Source organism: Drosophila serrata, unplaced genomic scaffold (genome assembly GCF_035046125.1).
Source record: "Drosophila serrata isolate PLE 108 unplaced genomic scaffold, ASM3504612v1 contig_337, whole genome shotgun sequence".
In the NCBI taxonomy this organism is placed as follows: Eukaryota; Metazoa; Arthropoda; class Insecta; order Diptera; family Drosophilidae; genus Drosophila; species Drosophila serrata.
The window spans coordinates 10982-34479 of NW_028257235.1; the positions used below are offsets into that span (position 1 = coordinate 10982).

General features: G+C 38.7%; 1 protein-coding gene across 1 annotated transcript in view; it reads left to right on the forward strand.

Annotated features, from left to right (window-relative positions):
• Positions 1-1152: 1152 nt before the first annotated feature.
• LOC110185535 (uncharacterized) overlaps positions 1153-23498 on the forward strand; it is a 156177-nt gene continuing 133831 nt past the window's right edge. Inside the window, exon 1 of the mRNA XM_086837977.1 lies at positions 1153-1765. Within this exon, the coding sequence (XP_086694103.1) occupies positions 1488-1765 (278 nt within the window). The 5' untranslated portion in view covers positions 1153-1487. The remainder of the gene's footprint in view (positions 1766-23498) is intronic.

Consider the following 23498-nt stretch of genomic DNA (forward strand, 5'->3'; position numbering starts at 1 on the left):
AAATAGTTGTTTTTATACCCTTGCAGGGTATTATAATTTCAGTCAGAAGTTTGCAACGCAGTGAAGGAGGCACCTCCGACTATATAAAGTATATATATTCTTGATCAGGATCAACAGCCGAGTCGATCTAGCCATGTCCGTCTGTCCGTCTGTCCGTTTCTACGCAAACTAGTCTCTCAGTTTTAAAGCTATCTGAATGAAACTTTGTAGTTAGCCTTATATATACTCTCACTCGTATATATGTCGGAACGGGCCGGATCGGACGACTATATCATATAGCTGCCATAGGAATGATCAGAAAATTTTTCCAAAAAAAAATTTAACTTTTTTAGTTTTCAATAGAATTGGATCAAATTTGAGATATAGCCATTTTACTATACTCTACAATTTTGCACAAAATTTTATGAAAATCGGACAACTATATCATATAGCTCCCATAGGAACGATCGAGAAATTAATACAATTAAATTTATAACTTTTTCAGTTTTCAGCTGATTTTCATCAAATTTGAGGTATAGCCATTTTATATTAGTCTTAAATTTTGTGTTAAATTTCATGAAAATCGGACGACTATATCATAAAGGTGCCATACAAACGATCGTTTGATGTAGAGGAAAAATGCAAATCTGTGAATGTAAAACTGCAATATAATATGTATAGGTGAATGAAATGAAAGCAGGTTTTAATTCATTGTTTTTTAACACAAATATATATAATTTATATTGTATGGATTCCTATTCATAAAAGTTCTATCTGCAAGGGTATATAAACTTCGGCGTGCCGAAGTTAGCTTCCTTTCTAGTTTTCTTTAAATTTAAATAGTTTTTAGTACGTTAATGAAAAAACCAAGCAAATGAGGCCTTTAAATAACGAAATGATTAATTTAACTATGTTAAAAAAAAAATATTAAATTTTCTAAAAAAAAACTCGAAATGACACTTAAAGTTCAAGTTTACAACTGTGCCAACAGTTTAGTGCGTCACTGTATAAACACTTGAATTCAACATTAACAAATTTGTATACATATATGTATACAGATTTTTTCGATGCAGTTTCTCTCACTTCAACTCTCACTTTCAACTAGAGTAAACAAGTTCCACAAAGATAGATGTGGTGAGTTTCTAGGCATGTTTACTGTTGCATTGCTACTAAGATCTATAACATAAATATACAAATTTCACCGAATGTGTTAGTCTCTTGTAAGTTGCAGAAAGGCAAAGACAAAACTAAATACAATGGACTCTTATGTATTTTGTATATTCCAATGTGTATAATAATTAGGAATAGAAAAGAATAGTGTTATTGGTCAAGTGATATTATTTATTTGAAAAATCGTCATGATTTGCCTAGTTCTTTAAGACCCCCATAACTTATTTTATTATTTACTGAATGAAATTTCTTAAATAAGCCTTAAACAAATCCTATAAACATTTGATTTGATTGCAGGTTAAACCTGTAGATTTGGATACAAAAATATATTTCTAGCCATGATAGCGTTTCATAGTAAAAAATGGCGGCATAGTTTAATCGGCCGAACGACGCTCGCAATAACGATTTTATTCTTTATACATATCAATACAAATGTTCCAGCAGTAGTACAAGCAACAAGTGCTAATAGTGTACCGCGATCCTTAAATGGTAATGCTAATCCACGATTACCTCGTACAAGTGCAAGTCAACTTACTAATGGTAATAGTGCCGCAACAAATGTAAAATATTCTTTAAAATCACCAAACACATCGAGTAATTTAAACTTGCGCACTAGGTAAGCATTGCTATTTATAAATATAGTGTGAAAACACTAAATAGGTAATGTACATTTTGCAAAAATTAGTTGTAAAATCCAAAGAACGCTGCAACATACTGGTTTTTGCATTTTAGTTAGGTATAAAATCTAACTACAGACCAGTACATATATGAAAAAAGATACATATATAAATATTAGGGTATAACCGTTAATTGTATAAGCATGTAGAAATAATATTATTATAATAATAATTGGAATATTATAAATATATGTTTATATATATATTATTATTAATATATATTTTTATAAATTGAGTTTAATTTGATTTCCACGGTTGAGTTTTTAAGAAACTGTATAATAAGCTTAAATTTCTGTTTACAAACTTCTACAATTAACCAATTGTCATATTTTTTGTCAAACTGCACTCCCTATTGCTTGATTCTCTATGTAATATGATTTCGTTAATCAGAATAAATAAATTAAAAACTTCAATCCCCATTGATCCAACTCAAATGCAATATTTTATATCCTATAAATCAGTTCTACAGGTTTATTTTTGAATCAAAGGGAAAATAAAAAGACTAATCTAATATTTGAGATATACTCATTTTGCAATATTTTAGAATTTCGATTTTAATTTTAGGAACGTTTAGAAAATTAATATAGCAATTTTCTTTTGCATAAATAAATTTATATATAATAAATGCTTACATTTAAGTTGTTTTACAATGTAAAAAAAAAGTTTTTTCAGTCTTTCGAAGTCGAAACTTCGAATTTGGAAAGCCGCTCCCGTCACCCGGGAACGCTTCCCAAATGCGAGAGTGAAGTTTTCCGGGAACGGGAAAAGACTGACCCCGAGAGTTGGTTGTCCCAGTTTCGGAGAGTACTGCCTTCTCCGCTGGGAACGTATTGAGAGAAACGACCCTGTCAGCCGAGAGACGTTTCTGCATTGGGTGCAGCGAGGCATGTTCTCTTATGTATTATACAAAGTTTCCCTGTTTCTACTCGTATACTATTTCTACTCACCTGGTTACTCCTCCCGGCGCTGCTCGACTGATCATGAAATTCAATTTTAAAATCAATTAAATTTTGACTTTCTAACAAGATGATTTTGTTTGTATTTGATACGAACTTCTATTTACATTTAAATTGTTATTGTAGTAAACCATACACATATTTTAAGGATATTAAAAAACCAATTGGGGATTGAACCTGTGTCTCAATGTTTAACAGACACCGGCAGTCCCTTAAGACATTTATTTATTTTTCTCCCTTGCTATATGACTTTGTGACGTGTGGCTCAGAGGTTAGAACACCCGTCTAAGAAAAAGGCAAGCGCGAGTTCATATACCGTTTGAGGCTTAATTCCTATTATTTTATTTTATTTTTTTAAGCCTGTTTTAGGAGCTCAAGGAGGAGTGGTGTTAATAAAAAGTTTTATGTGTTTTCCAATATATTTCGGTTGCTTATCGGCAACCATATACAGGGCAACTATTTCTGAAGTAAAAAACAACAATTATACATACATATGAATATGAATTAATTAACAACAAGAAAGAAAGCTAACTTTGGCACACCGAAGTTTATATACCCTTGCAGATAGAACTTCGATGACTAGGAATCCATACAATATAAATCTATATATATAAAAATGCTCTGTTCGTGTCTACTCCCTTCATAGACTTGGAAAGTTCTGAACCGTTTAAGCCCAAATTTTTACACAACATGCGTTGAGGTTCCAGCTCGGTTATTGTCTACTTTTGATGTTGATAGCTTATCTGCGGTTGCGAATATATCAATTTTTTTTAGCGTTTCCCCGTGCCCCTACTGCTGCGCCCTCTACAGGCAGCCAGCTGAATCAAAGCATTTCCTGTCAAACATTCAAAACATATTGAAAGAAGAAATTGGAGATAAAAATTTTGTTTTTTTGTTCAGGTTCAGTAAGAAACGAAGTCATGCCACCCAAGAAGTCGAGTTTGGGTCGTCGTACTCGCAATACAGAAGCAAACAGACGTATGATTACGAATATGACTGACGAAGAACGGGCCTTCATCCGAGAGACTGAGCGGCTGAAAGCAATACAGATGCACAACGAGGAATCAGCAGAAGACGAGCAGATAGGCTTGACAGAAAACGATTGAGAGTTAGGCAGTCGCGTTCTGCAGCAATCGATTTGATTCACTCTCAAAATAATGAACGCGACAGGGCAAGGGTAGCTGAAGCGCGTTTACAGCTTGCAGAAGATCAAAACCTGCAATACAATCGTCTTGCATTCAGATATAATCCAACTATTGATTACAGCTCGAATCGAATGTCGTTATTGGCCGGATGCATCAGGTCTGCATATACTGTCAGGCCTCTTCGATTGAATCAGACGAAACTTCGGTCCGAGGAATATATCCATTTGCGGGATGCTGTGATGAATGACCGTAATACAACCAACGTTGGAAAGCTCACGATTTTGCCATCCTCATACATAGGTAGTCCACGCCACATGCATGAATATGCTCAAGATGCCATGGCATATGTTCGTTGCTACGGCCGTCCAAATTTATTTATCACCTTCACATGCAATCCAGCTTGGGACGAGATAGTACAGCTGTTATTTCCTGGACAATCATATAGGGATAGGCATGACATCACAGCCCGTGTTTTCAGACAAAAGCTCAAGTCACTGATGGATTTCATTGTGAAACAAGGAGTTTTTGGATCTGTGCGGTGCTGGATGTATTCAGTAGAATGGCAGAAGAAAGGATTGCCGCATGCGCACATACTGATTTGGCTGTATGATAAAATTACTCCAGACGAAATCGACGATGTTATATGCGCTGAGATTCCACGGGCCGAGGTTGATACGGATTTGCATGAAGTTGTCATCAAGAACATGATCCATGGCCCATGTGGTACCCTCAACCCAAGTTCACCATGCATGTTAGACGGGAAGTGTTCCAAGCGATATCCTCGAGCATTTGCAGCCTCTGTATCCTCTGTATAGGAGACGGTCAACTGAAGATGGAGGGACTTCGGCATTTTTAATCATGAGAATTGGTGATATTGAGGTAGACAATCGTTGGGTGGTTCCATACTCACCACTATTGTCAAAATCATACAAAGCGCACATCAACGTAGAATATTGCAATTCCGTGAAATCGATTAAATATAACTGCAAGTACGTGAATAAAGGCAGCGATATGGCAGTTTTTGGTGTTCAGGCAGAAAATGGTGACAGCAATGCAGTACGAGTTGTCGATGAAATCTCTCAATACCAGGCTGGAAGATACATAAGCATATTATATTTGCAGTTTTAGATTCACAGATTTGTATTTTTCCTCTACATCTCACGATCGAGTGTATGACACCTATATCATATAGTCGTCCTATTTTCATAAAATTTGACATAAAATTCAAGACTAATATAAAATGGCTATATGTTAAATTTTATTAAAATCTGTTGAAAGCTAAAAAAGTTATAATTTTTAATTGTATTAATTTTTCGATCGTTCCTATGGGAGTTATATGATATAGTAGATTTTCATAAAATTTACACAGTTACAATTACAAACTTTACACAATATTGAAGAATAATATAAGATGCTTATACTTTAACTTTTATTAAATTCTGTTGAAAACTGAATATGTTATAATATTTTTTGTTAACTCTTTCCGATCATTCCTACCAGCTATATGATATAGTTGTCTGATCCGGCCCGTTCCGACATATATACGAGTGAGAGTATATAGAAGACTAACTACAGTTTCATTCAGATAGCTTCAAAACTGGAAGACTAGATTGCGTAGCAACGGACAGACGGACATGGTTAGATCGACTCGGCTGTTGATCCAAGCAGCCGTCTCTGCTCGGCTCATGATGAAATTCATCATGCGAGGTACGGAAAAAATGCAGAAAAATGTCGATTATTTTTGTTTGTTACATTTTAATTGTTAATTATGGCAAATCATTTTCAACAATACTCACAAACTTTTTTAGAATATTATAAGACCTATCTACGCCTCAATGTTCAAGAAACACCGGTCGCCCACACATCGCGCCACGTAGACAACTAAAATTGCATCGGCGATATATGTACACATATATGTATGCATATACACACATGTGCATATTGCGTGTGAGAGGGACAAAAACTTGCAACTTGCAGTTCAAATCCAGCTCAAGGCTTAATTCCTATTATTTTATTCTATTTTTTTGCGCTTGTTTCAGGAGCTCAAGGAGGTGTGGTGTTAATAAAAAATATTATTTATGGTATTTGTTTTTCAATTTATTTCGGTTGCTCATCGGCAACCATATTCAGGACAGCTATTTCCGAAACAAAAAACAACAATATACATATGTGAATTAAATAACAAAAATCATTAAACATACATACATGCGTACTTACATACTTTCGCACTGTTTTCCGGAATTCAGTGTTTCGTAAAAATCATTTTATTTCTTCGTATTATACCTCGTCAGAAATGTTTAGCAACCGACTAATGCAGCTGATTATTCCTTATTCGTCCTATTCTATTCGGCCTTTTTTCATTCTATTGTGAATTTAATATTTTTATGGAAAGAATTAAATTTGTAAATATTTTTTTTTTGATTTTCGGCACTTTTTTTATTGGGAAAAGGAAGTCTTTGTACTTTGTCGGTATCCTTGATCTCTGTACGAGTTTTTCAATTGTATTGTCTAGTAATTCCTCCGTTATTATGTCGGCAATAATCAATATCACATGGGCATGCCTTTCAGTTTTGTTTATGGTGTGTCGTTGAATTTAAAATAACGTTTATCTTATATACAAAATCTAACTAAGTCCATAAAAATCAATTTCGGTATTTTTGTGTGCTCCTTAATATTTATCGATTTTTTTTTATGGTGTATAGTGCCAGTTCGGTGATGAGTGGTCCATTCTTAACAAGACCTAGCAAGAGACCTGAAAGTTCTTTTGATTGGGGATATTATAAATAAACAAGATACAAACTATATAAATAATATCACGACACATCCAAATATGCTTGCCAGGAGACTTGCATCTTGACGGGCTCAGTGAAGACTCAAGAGGATTCACCCCACGGATTTTCCAAGGAGGAAGATTTAAACTTCGACATTTGTTACATCCATTAAACCCACTTTTAAACCTTACACATTTGTGAATTTCCATTCCTCCCCACAAGTTGCACACTTAAGTTGCTACTCCTACAACACAGTGACCCATGCAATAAAAATAAAAAGTTTCCAGAAAAAAAGTGTCAGTTCAATTTAGATAAACCCCGTTACTTTAAATTCATCCGCCCAGTATGATAGGCCCGACTGCCTTGCCAAAATCCGTAATAGCTGTTCCACCTTCGAGACATATATTTGTTTCGCAGCGCTCCTCTGCTCAAACATCGAAAGATGTTATACCCTTTACATACATCCAGAAACGAAAAGAATCAAAATTAAGGCGGACACTTTCAAATATTCTTATGCTAGGTTAATTCCATATTTTCAAATAAATATCCCTAACGAACTCTGACACAATTTGCGCTACCAAATTCTGGCCAGAGTACGTTGTGGTCAAAGAGTTCAAAGCTAAGAAATAGAACAAGGGACCTGTAGGAATAACTCTTTCTAGTCCTGATCAGACCACTGTACCTTTTACGTCTCTCAGCTCCGATCCAAAAAACTAATCTACCTACCTAGTTATTTCCAATCATAATGCAAGAGGCTTACGTAGTAAGCTTCCTAACTTCTATTCTGATAGTCTTTTGTTTGCTTCGAAGTGTTTCCTGCTGTGAGGAGTCCTCATAGCGGTTGACTCCTCACTCACGTAAGAATTATTAACTTTCGAGGAATGCAATGATGTTGAATTACTTTGTGGTAGCTTCATGTTTATTACCTGTTCCTACATACTTCCTTTGTCGGAACTTCCTATTTATGGGCACCACCTTTCCGCTATTCAGATGGTCTCCAGTAGACTTTTAGATAGAGACCAGTTGGTAGTCCTAGGAGATTTTAATATCCCTGGGGCTATTTGGTGCTCAAATAATTCCACCAATAGTCTCATAACTTTTACACAACATGACTATCGCTTGCTTGATCGACATTTCGCTGTCTCAAGTCAACCATGTTCAAAATTCCTTAAAGCGCTTGTTTGATTTTTGTTTTGTCTCTGATCCGGCGAGAGTCAATTTAGATAGGGTGACGCCTCTGAACCGAGACGGACTTTGAACGTCTGAATAATTTTATATATGAATTTAATTGGCCCGATTTAAACATGTGCACACATGGATATTTTTATACCCTTGCAGGGTATTATAATTTCAGTCAGAAGTTTGCAACGCAGTGAAGGAGGCACCTCCGACCATATAAAGCATATAAATTCTTGATCAGCATCAACAGCCGAGTCGATCTAGCCATGTCCGTCTGTCCGTCCGTCAGTCTACGCAAACTAGTCTCTCAGTTTTGAAGCTATCTGAATGAATCTTTGTAGTTAGTCTTCTATATACTCTCACTCGTATATATGTCGGAACGGGATGGATCGGACGACTATATTATATAGCTGCCAAAGGAATAATCGGAAAATTTAAAAAAAAAAAAAAAATTATAACATTATCAGTTTTTAACAGAACTTGATCAAATTTGAGATATTGCCATTTTATTATACTCTACAATTTTGCGTAAAATTATTACAATTAAATATTATAACATTTTCAGTTTTCAACAGATTTTCATCAAATTTGAGGTATAGCCATTTTATATTAGTCTCAAATTTTGTGTCAAATTTCATGAAAATAGGACGACTATATCATATAGTGGCATACAAACAATCGTTTGATGTAGAGGAAAAATAATATGTATAGGTGAATGAAATGAAAGCAGGTATTACTTCATTATTTTTTAACACAAATATATTTAATTTATATTGTATGGATTCCTAGTCATAGAACTTCTATCTGCAAGAGTATATATTAACTTCCTTTCTTGTTTATAATGCCATGAATTAATTTTTTAATTAAAGTGTTTCGTTGTACTATACGCCAATCTAGAACAAGCTTCCATGGTTTACTAAAGAATTAAGCCGATTTAAAAATAAACAAACAAATGCTTAATTTAAAATCTTGCAGGGACTAGTTCTCACAGAATCCAAAACAGTTTTATCTCCACAAAAAAACTAGAAAATTCGATGCCAACAGTTATAAGGAATCTATAAGTTGTCGGCCATTCCAAAACTTTTCGAAAACGTAATAACTCCCCATTTGCAGCACTTTTGTTGATCAGTTATTTATCCATTTCAAAATGGTTTTATAAAGTGAAGATTAAAAACAACAAATCTTTTGGGGCTCTCTTCCTGTATTATAAAGGGATTCTATAATAGTTTTCAGACAGTGTATTCTATACTTATTTCAGTAAAGCATTTGACTCTGTTAACCATTCTCTCCTTGTTAGGAAACTCGATTTAATGGACTTTCTAGTTGATCTTCTTAGTTGGATCTCCAGTTATCTGAATGGGAGGACGCCATAGGCCCTCTTTATCTAATGTTCAAAGGGTTACTTTTGGCGCCCCGCAACAAAGCCAGTTAGGACATTTATTGTTTACATTATTTATAAATGACCTGCCCAAAGTCTTGACTAACTGCAGATCACTTATGTACGCTGATGACGTCAAGCTTTGCGTGCAATACAAGAACGTCGTCTGCCAGTCGGATTTACAAACAGATCTTAAGAATTTTCAAACATGGTGCCGCGTGAACTTATTAATCTTATACGGCTCTAATACAAGCTATTGACATTCTGTCGTGTCGTTCAGAAGCTTGCAACTTACTCTCTTAACTGCTGCTCTTTGGAAAATAATAATTGAGTTGATAATTTTGGACCCTAACTTGACTTCATCGGTCATATTTGGTCTATTGTGAATAGAGTCAGAGTCCAAACAGATTTCCCATAAATATATTAAATTCACAATAGAATTAGATAAGGAAGGAAAATTGCCATATTTAGACTCACTAATTAATAGACGAGGACATGAAATAAAATTTAAATGGTAGAAAAAATCAACGGCTTTAGGACGAATAATTAATTTTAACTCAAAACATCTTTAAATAATAATTATAAATACTGAAATCAACTATACTAGTCGGATGCCAAACATTTCTAAAGAGGTTTACCATAAGGAAATGAAAAATGAATTAAAATGCATTTTACGAAACAATGACTTCCGAAAAATAAAATAATAAAAAAAACACCGAGCCACAACCACCAAAAAATCTCCCGAACCACCAAAGATATATTAATCCGCCATACCCAAACTATCCGAACGACTGAACATATTAAGCTGTTGCAACAGAGACGAAATAATAATAGCCATTAAACAAACAAATACATTACGAGAATTCTTTAATAAAACAAAATAAAAATTATCAACATGGGAAAAAGCAATGTAATTTACTAAATTCCATCCAACGGAATGAACAACAAACCATGCAACAGTTTATATAATATATAGGAATGACAAAATCAAAATTAAGATCGAGGGTAGCCCAACACAAATCAGACCACAAGCTACGGCACCAAAAAAACTTTAAAAGAACCGCAATTATGGATTTACGACAATGGGACACTCTGTTCTGCAAACAAGAAACTGAAAACTGTGCACACATATATACACACTTACTGAGGAAGAGCGAACAGTTCAAAACTTTATGTCAGACAGTGCGGACGTCTAAACAATGTAAGTTACATGATTTTTGTTAATTAATTCACATATGTATAATTGTTGTGCCTTTTTTGCTTCGGAAATATTTGCTCTGTTGATGGTTACCGATGAGCCGAAATATATTGAAAAACAAAAGAACATTTTTGTTAGATTCCCTCCTAGACCTCGAGCCGGGTAAAATAACACTTTATTCTAAATTATGTTATAATTCGGTTAGAATTAATTATCAGTGCAATTTAGTTTAAATTAATATGGATTAGAATTAAAAGCTGTATCTTAAATCGAACAGAATACATTAAATAAAAATAAATAATTCCAAATTGTGAAAAGTTCGCTTTACCACAACCAAATACAACCAAAATACACCGAAACCGATACACTAACATACTAAAACCGCTACACTTAACAACACATAAAAAATAAACTCAAATAAACATCCAAATAGCTTTGCAACAAAGCTGGAGCTGCATATGACCGCATTTCTGATGAATTCTGGTCCAATGTTCTGAAGCTATAAAAGGTGCGCTTTCAGAAATAGACGGACGAGATTACTGCCTTCCTGAGAGAAACGGAAAAGCGCATACTCTCGGATCAACTGGATTCTATTGCGGGTGAGGTGTAGCAGACTGGAGAGCGGGCATCACGCCTAAAGCGGGAAGTTGTTGATCTGCGCTCAGAGCGGGACCAGCTGAGCTGATTAAAATTTAAAATCACTTTTCCAAAGTATGCTTTTTACTTTACACATAAGCATGAGCGCCACCGCAGATCCGGGCCCGTAAAAACACAACTGTCGTAAACTTCTGAAAAAAATGGGCTGCTAAAATGAAATGCATCGTACCGCCGAGAAAAAAAGCAACTGAGCTTAACGCACATAGTAATTAACTCTGATGCTCCGATCTTTGTTTAAAGCTTTTAAGATAAAATCATCGCATTTTATCTTCAAAGAAGCAATCCGATTAAAAAAGTACAAGATCTTAACCACAGTATTTACCCGAAGTGCGTCTTTTTATATTTGTTGCACATAGACCATAGAAGAGCTTAATATGTTTTGTGATAATGAGCCTCCATTCGTTCTTTACTATTTTTTACTTTTATTGTTATTTTATACGTTTAGTTATTTTTCAAACTTTATCAGTTATAAGTTTTTGTTTAATGTCTTTCGTAGCATTGAGCACGCGCCTTATAAATGATCTGTCCCAAAAAATGCGGGGTTACTTAGGAAGTTCCACGTTCGGTAACAATGTCTGAGTCTTAAGTAATTGTAAAAGTGATTCATATTAATACACAGTCTCTTAAAAATTACAAGCTTAAGTTTTTGTTTGTAAAGTCTAATGTAGAAGTGATTTGTATATCTGAAACGTGGTTTATGTCTAAGCAGTCTGATTTACTTATTAATTCTGATGGTTATGATGTCCTTCGTTCTGACCGATCAGGAAACGCTGGTGGAGTGGCCATTTATGTTAGTAGTAGTCTTGTCTGTGAGGTCAAGTGTAAACAGCACGATAGTGATGGTAGGTTGGTTGATGAGGCCCAATCCTAGAGCTTTCAATTAGAGCTAAGCTCCTTTTTGCTCCAGTCCGTCTGTTTACTATTTGGTAGGTACCAAAGTGGCAAAGTCTGGTGTGGATTAGCCCTGAGCAGAAGCAGAGCAGATGTTCTGGTGTCTCTGGCTCTGTAGTTTGCTTGCAGTTTTTGCAGATTTCATTGTGCGGCAGTCTCATCTTCATTGCATGCAAATCGATATCCCAATGTCCTGTGGTGACTGCCGTGATCCTGCTGATATCCCGTTTGCCGTTGAATAGCAGTTCATCGGTTCGTTTTTGCGTCGTATCTCAGCCAACATTCCTTTAACCTCCTGTCCTCGCTCTTTCTTAACCATTCATTGTTGGCTGTCTGTTTAAAATGGTCGTGGATCCTCGTCTGGATCGTGTTTAGGGAGATCGGTAGTTCGATGTCCGTACTTAGCCATGGAAAGCCTGCACGGGCTAATTCGTCTGCCTCTTCATTCCCTGGGATTTCGTTGTGTCCCCGTACCCAGGTTACTTGTATATCATTTTTCTCACATTTCTGCATTCTGCCACTAGCCGTGAGTTGGTTTTTACGGCAGCTAGGAATTTGATAGCCGCTTGGCTATCCGAATTCATCCCTTACCTTGGTGTCGCTGAGTTCTCACCGTACGGAAAGTTCGGCTGCTTCCCCTATGTCTAGAAACTCAGCCTAACCGTTGCTGAGTCCGAGAGATTGAATGCCTTTTCAATACCATTACCCCTCACTCGCTGCTCGTTGTATCCATGTCAGCTTTTATCAGTTGAATGCCCTAGCTAAAGCCGTCCACCATACTATGGCCCCGTAAGTTAGTATTGGTCGTACCACTGCTGGGTGTAGTTGACTTGACTTTTCGGTAGGCGTGCAGCGCATCCGAAAGTCGATGTCCCTCTAGGAAGTGAGACTTATCGGTCTGTAATCCTTTGCTAAGATGTGACCCCTTCTGCCTGGTTTCGGTATAAAGATGACTTTCGCTTACGATCCTATGCCGTCTTGGTCCTCGCTTTTGAATTTGACAAAAGTATCTATTGCTCACTGGATTCGCTCTGTGGTAATGATCTATTTTGGTGGTGTTTGTTTGAGTGTTCTTTTCTTCCTCGGGTTCCGAGTTCTCTCGTAGGTTCCCTGGAAAATGAGTATCAACTATTAGCTCTAGTGACTCCTCTATTGCCCTTGTAGCAGTACCGTCTGCTTTGTTGACAAGGGTGGGGATTGTGTGCCCTTTAGCAAGAATATTGCTTTATCTCCGGCTCAGGCAGAGCCGGCTCGTCATGGGCCATGTATGCCGATGCCATCATCACTCCGCTCCTACCCGCTGCCACGAATCAGGCCACAGCTAGGTCAAGTGTGCTGCGATTATGACAGAGAAAGGCATTAAAGAGGCTTTAGTTACTATGCATGCTCTCGATCTACCATTCGAGTTAGTGCACAGTAGTGTGTATCCTGGGATCCTTTGTCCAGCGACTTTCCCGTCCCTGGTCCAAGTCTCCAGTGCCATACCGATGTCGATATCCCTCTCCCTAAGGAGGATCGTGAGATTCGCTGAAGCGTGCAAGCTGCGCTTCGACCATGTTCGACCATGTAGTCGAACAGTTTGTTAGTGTCATCGACCTCCTTCAGTATCTTGTCCGGTCCGGCCAGACCTTGATCTTGGCCTTCCTAATGCAGTACTGGAGCTTATGGTCGTTAGCTTCCAGCTGCGGCAGGCAGCGGTGGTAGATCAGTAGGAGGAATCAATGGCTCACCTTAATTTCCTATTCTGCTCTGAGGATGGTGCAGTCCTTTGTATGGACATCCGGGTTTTCAGCCTTCAGCTAACCAACCTGTCGGTTACTATGTCGGCCAATTTAGTCTTTATCTCCTCCCACTTCTCCGACATCAGACATTGACATCGTGCTGCTCATCCACTACAGTCATAGCCAGACTGTCTCTGGCCACCTCGCTGAACTTCTTTGCCTTTCTGACAAAGTTGGTCACTCGTGGCTTGCTCACTTCCTGTGACCGATTGCACATTGCTTTTGAGGGCTGGAAGGCCGATGGGTTCGCCATTTTGTAGGCCTCGTATTCCGAGATCTCTGCAAGGAGATGATCGGTCTTGTCCTCAGCCTTATTCTTGGCTATCTTGCCGAGAATAAAGCGGGCTCTCTTGACCAATCAATCGCTTTGATGGTGTGACATTTTCGACACTTCTGCGATAGTGCCCAACTAGGCCGCACCTGTGTGGTTTGATTGGGGAGTGCTACTTACTCTCTCCTCGGATTGCGACTCTTCTTCGTCGGTCTCCCATATTAGATGTGATCCCAATTGAGGCCTCAGCATCTCCTCGTCCATCTTTGACAGGGATCGGGGCTTATTCTCTTACGGAAGCTCATGAACGCCCGCTTTGCTCGACCAGGCAAGCGTAGGGGGCCAGAGACGGTTTGGGGCTTTGCTCCCATAACTGCGACAAGGCAACTTGCGACCCAGGGTTGCCAGATTGGCCCTGGGAAGGCTCTGTACATACAGCTGGATTAGCCCCTAAGCTGCGAACCTGAAATTAAGTCGGCACGGTTCGCGTTACATAAAAAATATTTAAAGTAAAAAACAAAGACAATAACTTATGTTTAAGAGCTAAACCATTTTAGAACTTCAGTTCAATTTAGTTATTTATTTACAATGGGTTGTGTATTTATGAGTTTTTGCTATTTATAATTATAGGTATAGTGTTATAGGGTATAGGGTTATGGTGATAGGTTGTGTAGGAAATTGGATCGGTGCCTGATAAGGGGCACGTGCCTATAATATGTTGTATTTTTACCTGCGCATTGTTACACAATGGGCACAAGTTGTTTTTAGTTCTGTCGAGGTAGTGAGCGTTTATTATTTGTTCTCTTCTGTTTAGGTAAAAGTTTTTGAATGAGAGGTTGTATGTTGATAATCTTTTTATTTCTTGGTTCCAGTCTGATAAGATAAGGTGGTGTATGGCAGCAAGCTTAGCTGTTTTGTTAGCGTTAGTAAGAGTTATTTGTTTTGGTTAGTGATAGCAGAGATTGATGCATATGCCATATTTGCTTGATAGTTTTTTTTTATTTGTAATGGCTTCCTGGGTTGTTATTATCTCGCTCGATAGAACTGAGCAGTAAATCGGCAGGACTTCGGTTTTAATGGTTTCGTTTTCGGGTTTTAAGTTGTAAGTTATTCTTTTGGTTGGGGTAGGAGGGGTGTCCATATATGTCTATTTTTGAAACTACGATTGATTTTACTTAATATTATATATATTAAGGTCTTAGATTTTAAAGATGTTTTGTGTTTGGGATGTTTGTTTACCTAAGTTTATTTTGGCTTTGTAGTTGTGTTTGCAGCAAATGTGTAGGATTTTTCATTTTTCCACTGACTCAGAGTGAGAGTACCATTGGTAGGTTTGTTGTAGGATTTTATTGTTTATTGTGTTAATTGAGGAGGTGGAAGTCAAATTTGATTTCTTTCGATACTGATATGATTTTAGGAAGTGTTGTTTTAGGCAATGAAAAATATTATGACTAAAATGGGTGAGCCTTGTGAGATACCATTGTACAGGGTACAACATTGTACAACGAAATAGAAAGGCATTTTAAGGATTTGTCTATGATTTTCTCGAATGTCTTAAAGTTTTTTATATAGTGTGTTATTTTTTTTGCTTATTTTCCAGTTGTGTAGTTGGTGTATTATTGTAGGGATGTCTATTAAATCAAATGCTTTGAAAAGGTCTAGCAATATGATTGAGACTAAGTTTAAATGATTGATTATTCTATATTTGACGGGGAAAGGTAAGTTTTTGGCGTGTTAAAGAGAATTCGATAAAGCTAAGGTTTTTTTTTTTTTATTTCTATGGCTTTTCTATAATGTGTTTGTATTCAGGAGTTCTTTTTGAAGTCGGAATTGAGAGGAGAAATATATATCATCAGCTTGTTCTGACCAAGTTTGGGCAAAATCATTTCCTATTTCAGTCTGATCGTTAAATTCGATGGGGTTGCAGTGTATGCGTTTTGTGGGTGGAGGCCGCATAGTCATTTTATATTTGGATTATTAAGATTTAAAGCTATTTTCTTAAAGAGGTCCCAGTCTGCAGTTGGGAGTTTAAATGTAGGTTTTGATTTAAAGGTAGGTGCTCGGAGCAGACCGCTAGCGCCTAATTATGCGCGTATGGGTGTATGGCTGCACCTGCTGCGCTCTTTACTTCTCTTTGCTTATCTATTTTACTCTCTCTTCTTCTTCTGTCGCCTTATCTATGCTAAGCTACATTTTAAGATTATAAATATATATTGAAGCTAATATTCGATCGGTAGTTGCAGCTCCGACCAGAGAAGTGAAAGAAAATATACACAGCATTTAATTAACCTATTCGTGCGTTGTAATTATTGCTAAAGGGTGGCAAATTTGTTGTCTTCCCCATAAACATTTTGGTGACGCCGACGTGATTTTTTTTATTTCGGAGCCTGCAACCCGGTGTTCGTTGTTTAATATCGTTTAAACAAATCGCTTTGCTTCGTTGTCGCTTACTGGCATTCGGTCATAAGCACACAAGCAAACTCACATACACACATACCTTGTACATAACAAGCTGATTTTCGGTTTAATCGCGCTGTTTAACAAAAGCTGTGTTGTGCCAAACATTGTATAGAAAGGTGGCTCGCGCTTAAGCGTCGTAAATAGCTCATACTGAACATATATATAGTGAAGTGTTTCTGTTTTGTGAGTCGAACTAATGTCCCGTCAGTTGACTAAGGACAACGCTAAGTTGAATTAATAAAACGAATATTCCGCTTCACGTCTTTATTCAAATGATCTCAGCTTAAGACTAAATTATTGTGACAAAAATCTTACTTCTGCTGCCCTTTGTTTACAAGAGTTGGGGAGCGAGATCGCTCGCTTGGGATATTGATTGAAGAATTATTTATGTTATTGAGAAGGAGCATTGCTTGCTCCGGATGTGGATTGCTTACATTGGTTCAGCGTGGGATCGCCTACGCTGCAGATTCATATTTCTTGGAACTTAACAGAATTTGTGAATATGTCACTACATACCTATGCATGTATAGCATAGACGTGCGTGTGCCAAAACTCCGTTGTTTCGAGGCAGACAATTGCAACAACAACATTGTCGAGGTTCCGTTGCATCTCGGTGACGCTGATTAACCTCTAATTTGCGCGGTGAAAACTAAACGGGTTCCTATATACCGAAGCGGTCAGACATTTTTCCTTTATTAATTCTTTTCGCGTGAGAAAATAAAGATGTCTAACACGGAAATTTCGGTTCAGCTTCAAAATGAGCCGCCAAGTGACGTGGACTTCTACCGAGCCAAGGCCCAATCCCTTTTGCGGCAATTGAGCTCGATGAATTATTACATAAATCCGGAGACTGTAGATCAGTTTGATGAAGCTGATTTACTAGCGCGACTGGAGTGAATTAATTCATTAAATTTGGCCTTTGATTCCGCACAGACTTCGCTGGAAAATTGGACTTTTCGGAGATAGCAAGCGATCATCGGATTGAATTCGCCACGGCGTTCATGTGAAGGTGAAGATAAATCGAGGTTTAGCGGCGCTTCGCAAATCTCAATTGCCGGCTGCAACCGCTGCAAATTCAACATCCATCGACATTATTAATCATTGCTGATTCACATAGTCGCACGGAAGCTCGATCAGAGGACGCGGGAAAATGGGAAGAGGATTTGTCCATCAACAAGCTAGCTACGTGGGATTCTATGGAGTCGTTCTTGCAAAGGAGGTGTAGGATTATGGAAACTTCGGATCAGGTCTTGGTAACGCAAATACCAAGCCGGCAGGTGGGAAAAGCCCTGCATGGGTATAGCTTCATTGCTTCAGTTGGTAGCTCAAATCTTCCCATATGTACGTTTTGTGATGCGAGCGATCATTATTTGCCAAAATGCTCTCGATTTCTAAATTTGAGCCCGAATCTGCGATTTAGAGAAGCAAAGAAGTTGCACCTGTGCCTCAACTGTTTGCGCAAGGGGCATAGGTTGCAGCACTGCAAGTCAACGCACTGCAGATACTGTCATATGAAGCACCACTCATTGTTGCATTTTAATCAGGACCCATATGTACCATCCACCGCCTCATCTCTATCATCCGATACATTTCCCAACTCTCAGCCATCAACATCATTTTCATCAGCATTGGCATCATCACATTCATCATCGCATTCATCATCGCATTCATCAGCCCAACCTAATCACCGTTCATCGAACCCTCCACCAAGCTCCACAGATATTGTCCCTGTTGATTACGTGTTGCTTTATGCCTTGCCGAGCAATCTTGGACTCGGCGCCTCAGATAAATTTCATAACGTCTCGTCTAGCGAATCAACTTAATTTGAATTGTCGAAAGTCGCATACCCTAGTCGCTGGGATTGGGGAATCCTCTCTGAATTCCGATACGGCAGTCGACATTGTAGCGCAATCCCAGGATGCAAGCTATCGTGCCTCATTCTCCGCGTTTGTGACTGAAAGTATCGCTGATTATCAGCCTCATTTTAACATAAATGCCACATCATGGAAAATTCCGGAAAATATATCGCTCGCTGATCCTCACTTCAATCAATCAGATCGAATAGATCTTATAATTGGTGCTGGACTCTTCTTTAAAATAATGGCTACGGGACAAATTCATTTGGGTAGCGCGTTGCCAACCCTTCAGAACACCAAACTTGGTTGGATCGTGTCTGGAGGGCTGCCGAGTGCGTCAACTCCTCAGTCTGTCTCAGCTGCCGTCGTCAAGGATCCTACGAATCATTTTGATGGTGACACACTTGCTGCCGTAGGAAGGCCAGCTGCCTTCTTGAAAAGTTGTTGCCCAATTGGAGGCCACAAAATCGCCAAGCTAGCCGTTCTGCCCCACGATGCCGATGAAGTTGAAACAGTACCTCTTCCAACGGGGGGAGTATGTTCGGAGCAGACCGCTAGCGCCTAATCATGCGCGCATGGGTGTATGGCTGCACCTGTTGCGCTCTTTACTTCTTTTTGCTTATCTATTTTTCTCTCCCTTCTTCTTCTGTCGCCTTATCTATGCTAAGCTACATTTTAAGATTATAAATATATATTGAAGCTAATATTCGATCGGTAGTTGCAGCTCCGACCAGAGAAGTGAAAGAAAATATACACAGCATTTAATTAACCTATTCGTGCGTTGTAATTATTGCTAAAGGGTGGCAAATTTGTTTTCTTCCCCATAAACAGGTAGGAGATGTTGCGATGCTGAAAATGCATATTAGTATGGGAAATGATCACTGCCATAGAGATCGTCCATCACTTTCGACTTTTTGGGGACGTTGACGCAGGTGTAAAGTGTGTAATTAATAGGGGTAAGAAGTGAGGAAAGATTTGATAGACGTATTTCTTTTAGGGTTAAGATGTGTGGGCTTCTTAGTTTAATTAACATTTGTAATTCTGTTTAATTGTTTCTATAGCCTTATATGTTCCATTTAATAGTTTTAAAAATACAGTTGATTTATGTTAAACTTAAATTTGTAATTACAGTCAATTACAGTCTTCATTAGTTCTTGAGCTTCTTAGTTTGGGTTTCGCAGTTGCAATTTGTTTTTGTCGTTTTGGGGTACGTTGAATGGGAATGCGGTTTGGCGGTTGTTTGTTTTGTTAAATATAAATTTGGTTGGTGAGCATGTCGACAGTGGTAATTTTTGCAAGCGTTTTTGTGGTCAACTTTTTTAAAAATTTGTATAGAAGTTAGTTTTTCTAGTTTTATAAAAGTTCGGCAAATTTTATCTAATGGGCTGTGCATATATTCTACAAAATAGTATTCGCAGTTTATGCAAAATATGTTGCATGCTTTCACTGTTGCTGTTTGTTGTTAGGTTGAGCAGTTGTTGTAAAAATTGACTGATGAGCACGCGGTTGTGGGCCATATCTTAAGCGATTTCGGCTTCTGAGTGAGATCGGAATATATGGGCGTAGATTTTTTTCCTCGTATCATGGTCTCAGGCAGAGTTAGTGATGCGAGGGTAAGATGATTTTTTCGGTTCACTGTTATACCCCTGCGGGGCATTATAATTTCAGTCAAAAGATTGCAAAGCAGTGAAGGATTCACTTTCGACCATATAAAGTATATATTCTTGATCAGCATCAACAGCCGAGTCTATCTGAATGAAACTTTGTAGTTAGTCTTCTATATACTCTCACTCGTATATATGTTAGAACGGGCCGGATCAGACAACTATATCTTAAAGCTACCATAGGAACGATCGGAAATTTTTCAGAAAAAAATATAACTTTTTAAATTTTTTACGGATTTTCATAAAATTTGACATATAGCCATTTTATATTCTAGAATTTTGATTTTAATTTTTTGAAAATCGGACGAATATATCATATAGCTGCCATACAAACGATAGTTAGATACAGAGGAAGGTCCAAAACTGTGAATGTACAACTGTAAATATAATATGTATTGGTCTGTTTAAAAATAATATATATATAATTTATATTTTATTAATTCCTAGTTATCGAAGTTTTATCTGCAAGGGTAAATATAATTCGGCATGTCAAAGTAAATTTCCTTTCTTGTTTAAATAATTTTCTAAAAAAAAGGTTTCGCTTTGATACCCTATTAAAGGACAATGGATGGTATGGATACATGCGAAAAATATATTTAAAAAAAAAAAAACAAACAAATAAAAATAAGTTAAAACAATAAGAGCTGGATAGCGCAAATTGCCACACATTTTTAATGGTGCTAGAACCATATCCGGCTTTAGTTAGTAACACCTGAAAGTGCTGATCTCATTGTCTGCTGCAGTTCCCGGCGAGGCAAATTAAAAACGGAAGCAAAAAGTACCCACAGAATTGACGGTTTAAATATTGTACATTTTTAGCTTATACTATTACGTCTACCCTCCAGAGCGTTGGCGTGGTGCGAAGCGTCGAAATAGCGCGAATTAGGAATACGGAGGAACCCTATGCTGTAATCGAGGTGCGGGACTGGACTTTCAGGCATATGCAGGAGAGTGTGGTGATGCTGATTGCATGTCTTGGATCGGTCATCACTGCGGCACTTGCCTTGGGAATGTTCGTGTGCTAAACAGTTGAAACAATAGCGGTTGCTTAACACCGCTTTCAGCCTCTTCTCAGTACTGAGCCTAAGAAACTGTTGGCATTTTCGAAACGGATGGATTCCGCTGCAACGGTAGGAGTGAGTGCCTGTGGAACGCCTGCTTTTGATGCCGTTGTATGGGACCCAGTAATTGCCGGAATCGGGAGAAATTACAACTCAAGCGGAGAACGACGCAATCCCTTGGATCGGTGCGGATACTGGGCTGGGAACAATAGATGACGGGGTGGATTTTCCTGGAGCACAGGTCACACGATCTGGAGCCACCCTGACTTCGGCGCTCTGAGGCTCTCGCAGTCGCCGACCTTGGCTAAAAGTGCCCTGAGCCGATAGGCTTGACGTCGTCGATGGCCTACAGCGTACGATAGCGCGTCTAGCTCGTTTCAAGTTGGAATGTCGGCCTTTTTCTGGCTTGATTGCTATCACATGGAAAGCGTGAGCTTTGAAAGCTTGGAGGAATTTATATACACGAGGAGAGAGTCCGAAGCATCAACTTGAATAGAGGATATTTCTAAGGCGGTCAGGCAACTATGGATGGTGCCTTGCATCTCTTTCAGAGCGACTCCGGACTCTAGGGGGATAGCCTGGATGTTGAAAAGATTTTGAACTAGCAGTTGACCAAAAACCGAGGATTCTCGGAGCGGTCGGAGAGGCCACGCTGAGACGAACCCTTAATTGGTGAGCGAGGCTTTGGAAAAAATGGCGTGCGCACCGCCACTTGTTTTGGGCCACCGAAGGCAGTCACCAACGAGAATTTCGGTGTCCAACGGTGACAGATGACAACCCGCTTTATTTTATATTTTTGGCTACTGACCGCTTGATAAGAACAGAAGGGGTTCAGAACGGCAGCAGAAACAGCTGATCTCAAGCATATTTTGCACTGTTTTTGTATACATGTGCATATTGATGTGTTTGTTTGTTTTGATTTTTTTAAATTTGAAACGTATACCTCTTGGTTAGCATTATGGTAGGTAGGTTATAGTGGTGAGGCCCATTGCTGGGGCCTCCAATTAGAGCTAAGCTCCTTTTTGTTCCACTCCCCCTATTTGTTGTTGTTATTCACTATCAGTACCATCCAGAGTCAGCAAGGAAACCTAGGATTACTGAAACTTTCAGCTTTCCTATGTTTTCCCGTGACTAAATGTGGTAGGCACCAAAGTGGCGAAATCTGATGTGGTTTAGTGCTAGGCAGAAGCAGAGCAAATGTTCCGGTGTCTCTTGCTCTGTAGGTTGCTTACAGCTTCTACAGATTGCGTTGTATGGCAGTCCCAACTTCATTGCGTGTGAAGCGATCACCCAATGTCCCGTGGTGAGTGCCGTGAACCTGCTAATATCCCGCTTGCTGTTGGATAGCAGTTCACTGGTCCGTTTCTTGTCGTACCTCGGCCAACATTCCCTTGACCTTCTGTGATCGCTCTTACTTTGCCATTCTTTATTAGCTATCTGCCTAAAATGGTCATGGATCCTTGTCTGGATCGCTAATTCGAAGTCAGAACTTAGCCCTGCCAAGCCTGCACGGGCTAGTTCGTCTGCCTTCTCATTTCCTGGGATCTCGTTGTGTCCCGGTACCCATGTTACTTGTACCTTATTTTTGTCGGCAAGTCTATTAAGGGCCTTCTTGCATTCTGCCACTAGTCGTGAGTTCGTTTTCACGGCAGATAGGGATTTTATAGCCGCTTGGATATCCGAGTAGATTCGAACTCTTTTGCCCTGAGGTCCTGCCTTAAGGAAAGTTCGACTGCTTCCCTTATGGCTAGTAACTCAGCCTGAAAGACCGCCGCTGAGTTAGAGATTGAAAGCCTTTTCAATTCCTCAATTTTCAGCGAAGATCCTAGCCCCTACGCCGCAGCTAATTTTTGAGCCGTCGGTGTAGAGGGACACCTCGTTCTCCACTACTACTCTACCCCTTCTCCAGTCTTCCATTGTTGGGTAGATGAATTTCATTTTCGCGATCATGTAGTCGACCTTAAGCCCTAGTTAGTGCCGGCCACTATACTAGGGCTCCGTATGTTAGAATTGGCCGTACCACTGCAGTGTAGAGCCATAAAATTATCTTTGGGTGCAGTCCCCATTTGTTCCCAAACATTTTCCAGCATGAGTAGAATGCAATGCTTGCTTTCCTTACTCTTTCTGCAATGTTATCTTTCCATTAGAGCTTTTTATCCAGAATAACTCCTAGATACTTCGCTCGCTCCGATAGTTTTAGCTCCATGCCGTTAATACTGGGCATGTTGAAGGGTGGTATCTTAGTTCTTCGTGTGAAGAGCATAAGTTCCGTTTTAGTGGGGTTGATACCTAGTCCGCAGGTTTTTGCCCATTTATTTAATCGACCTAGCGCACCCGTCATTATTTCGCTAATAACGTCAGGGTATGGTCCTGATACTAGCAGTACTACGTCGTCCGCGTATGC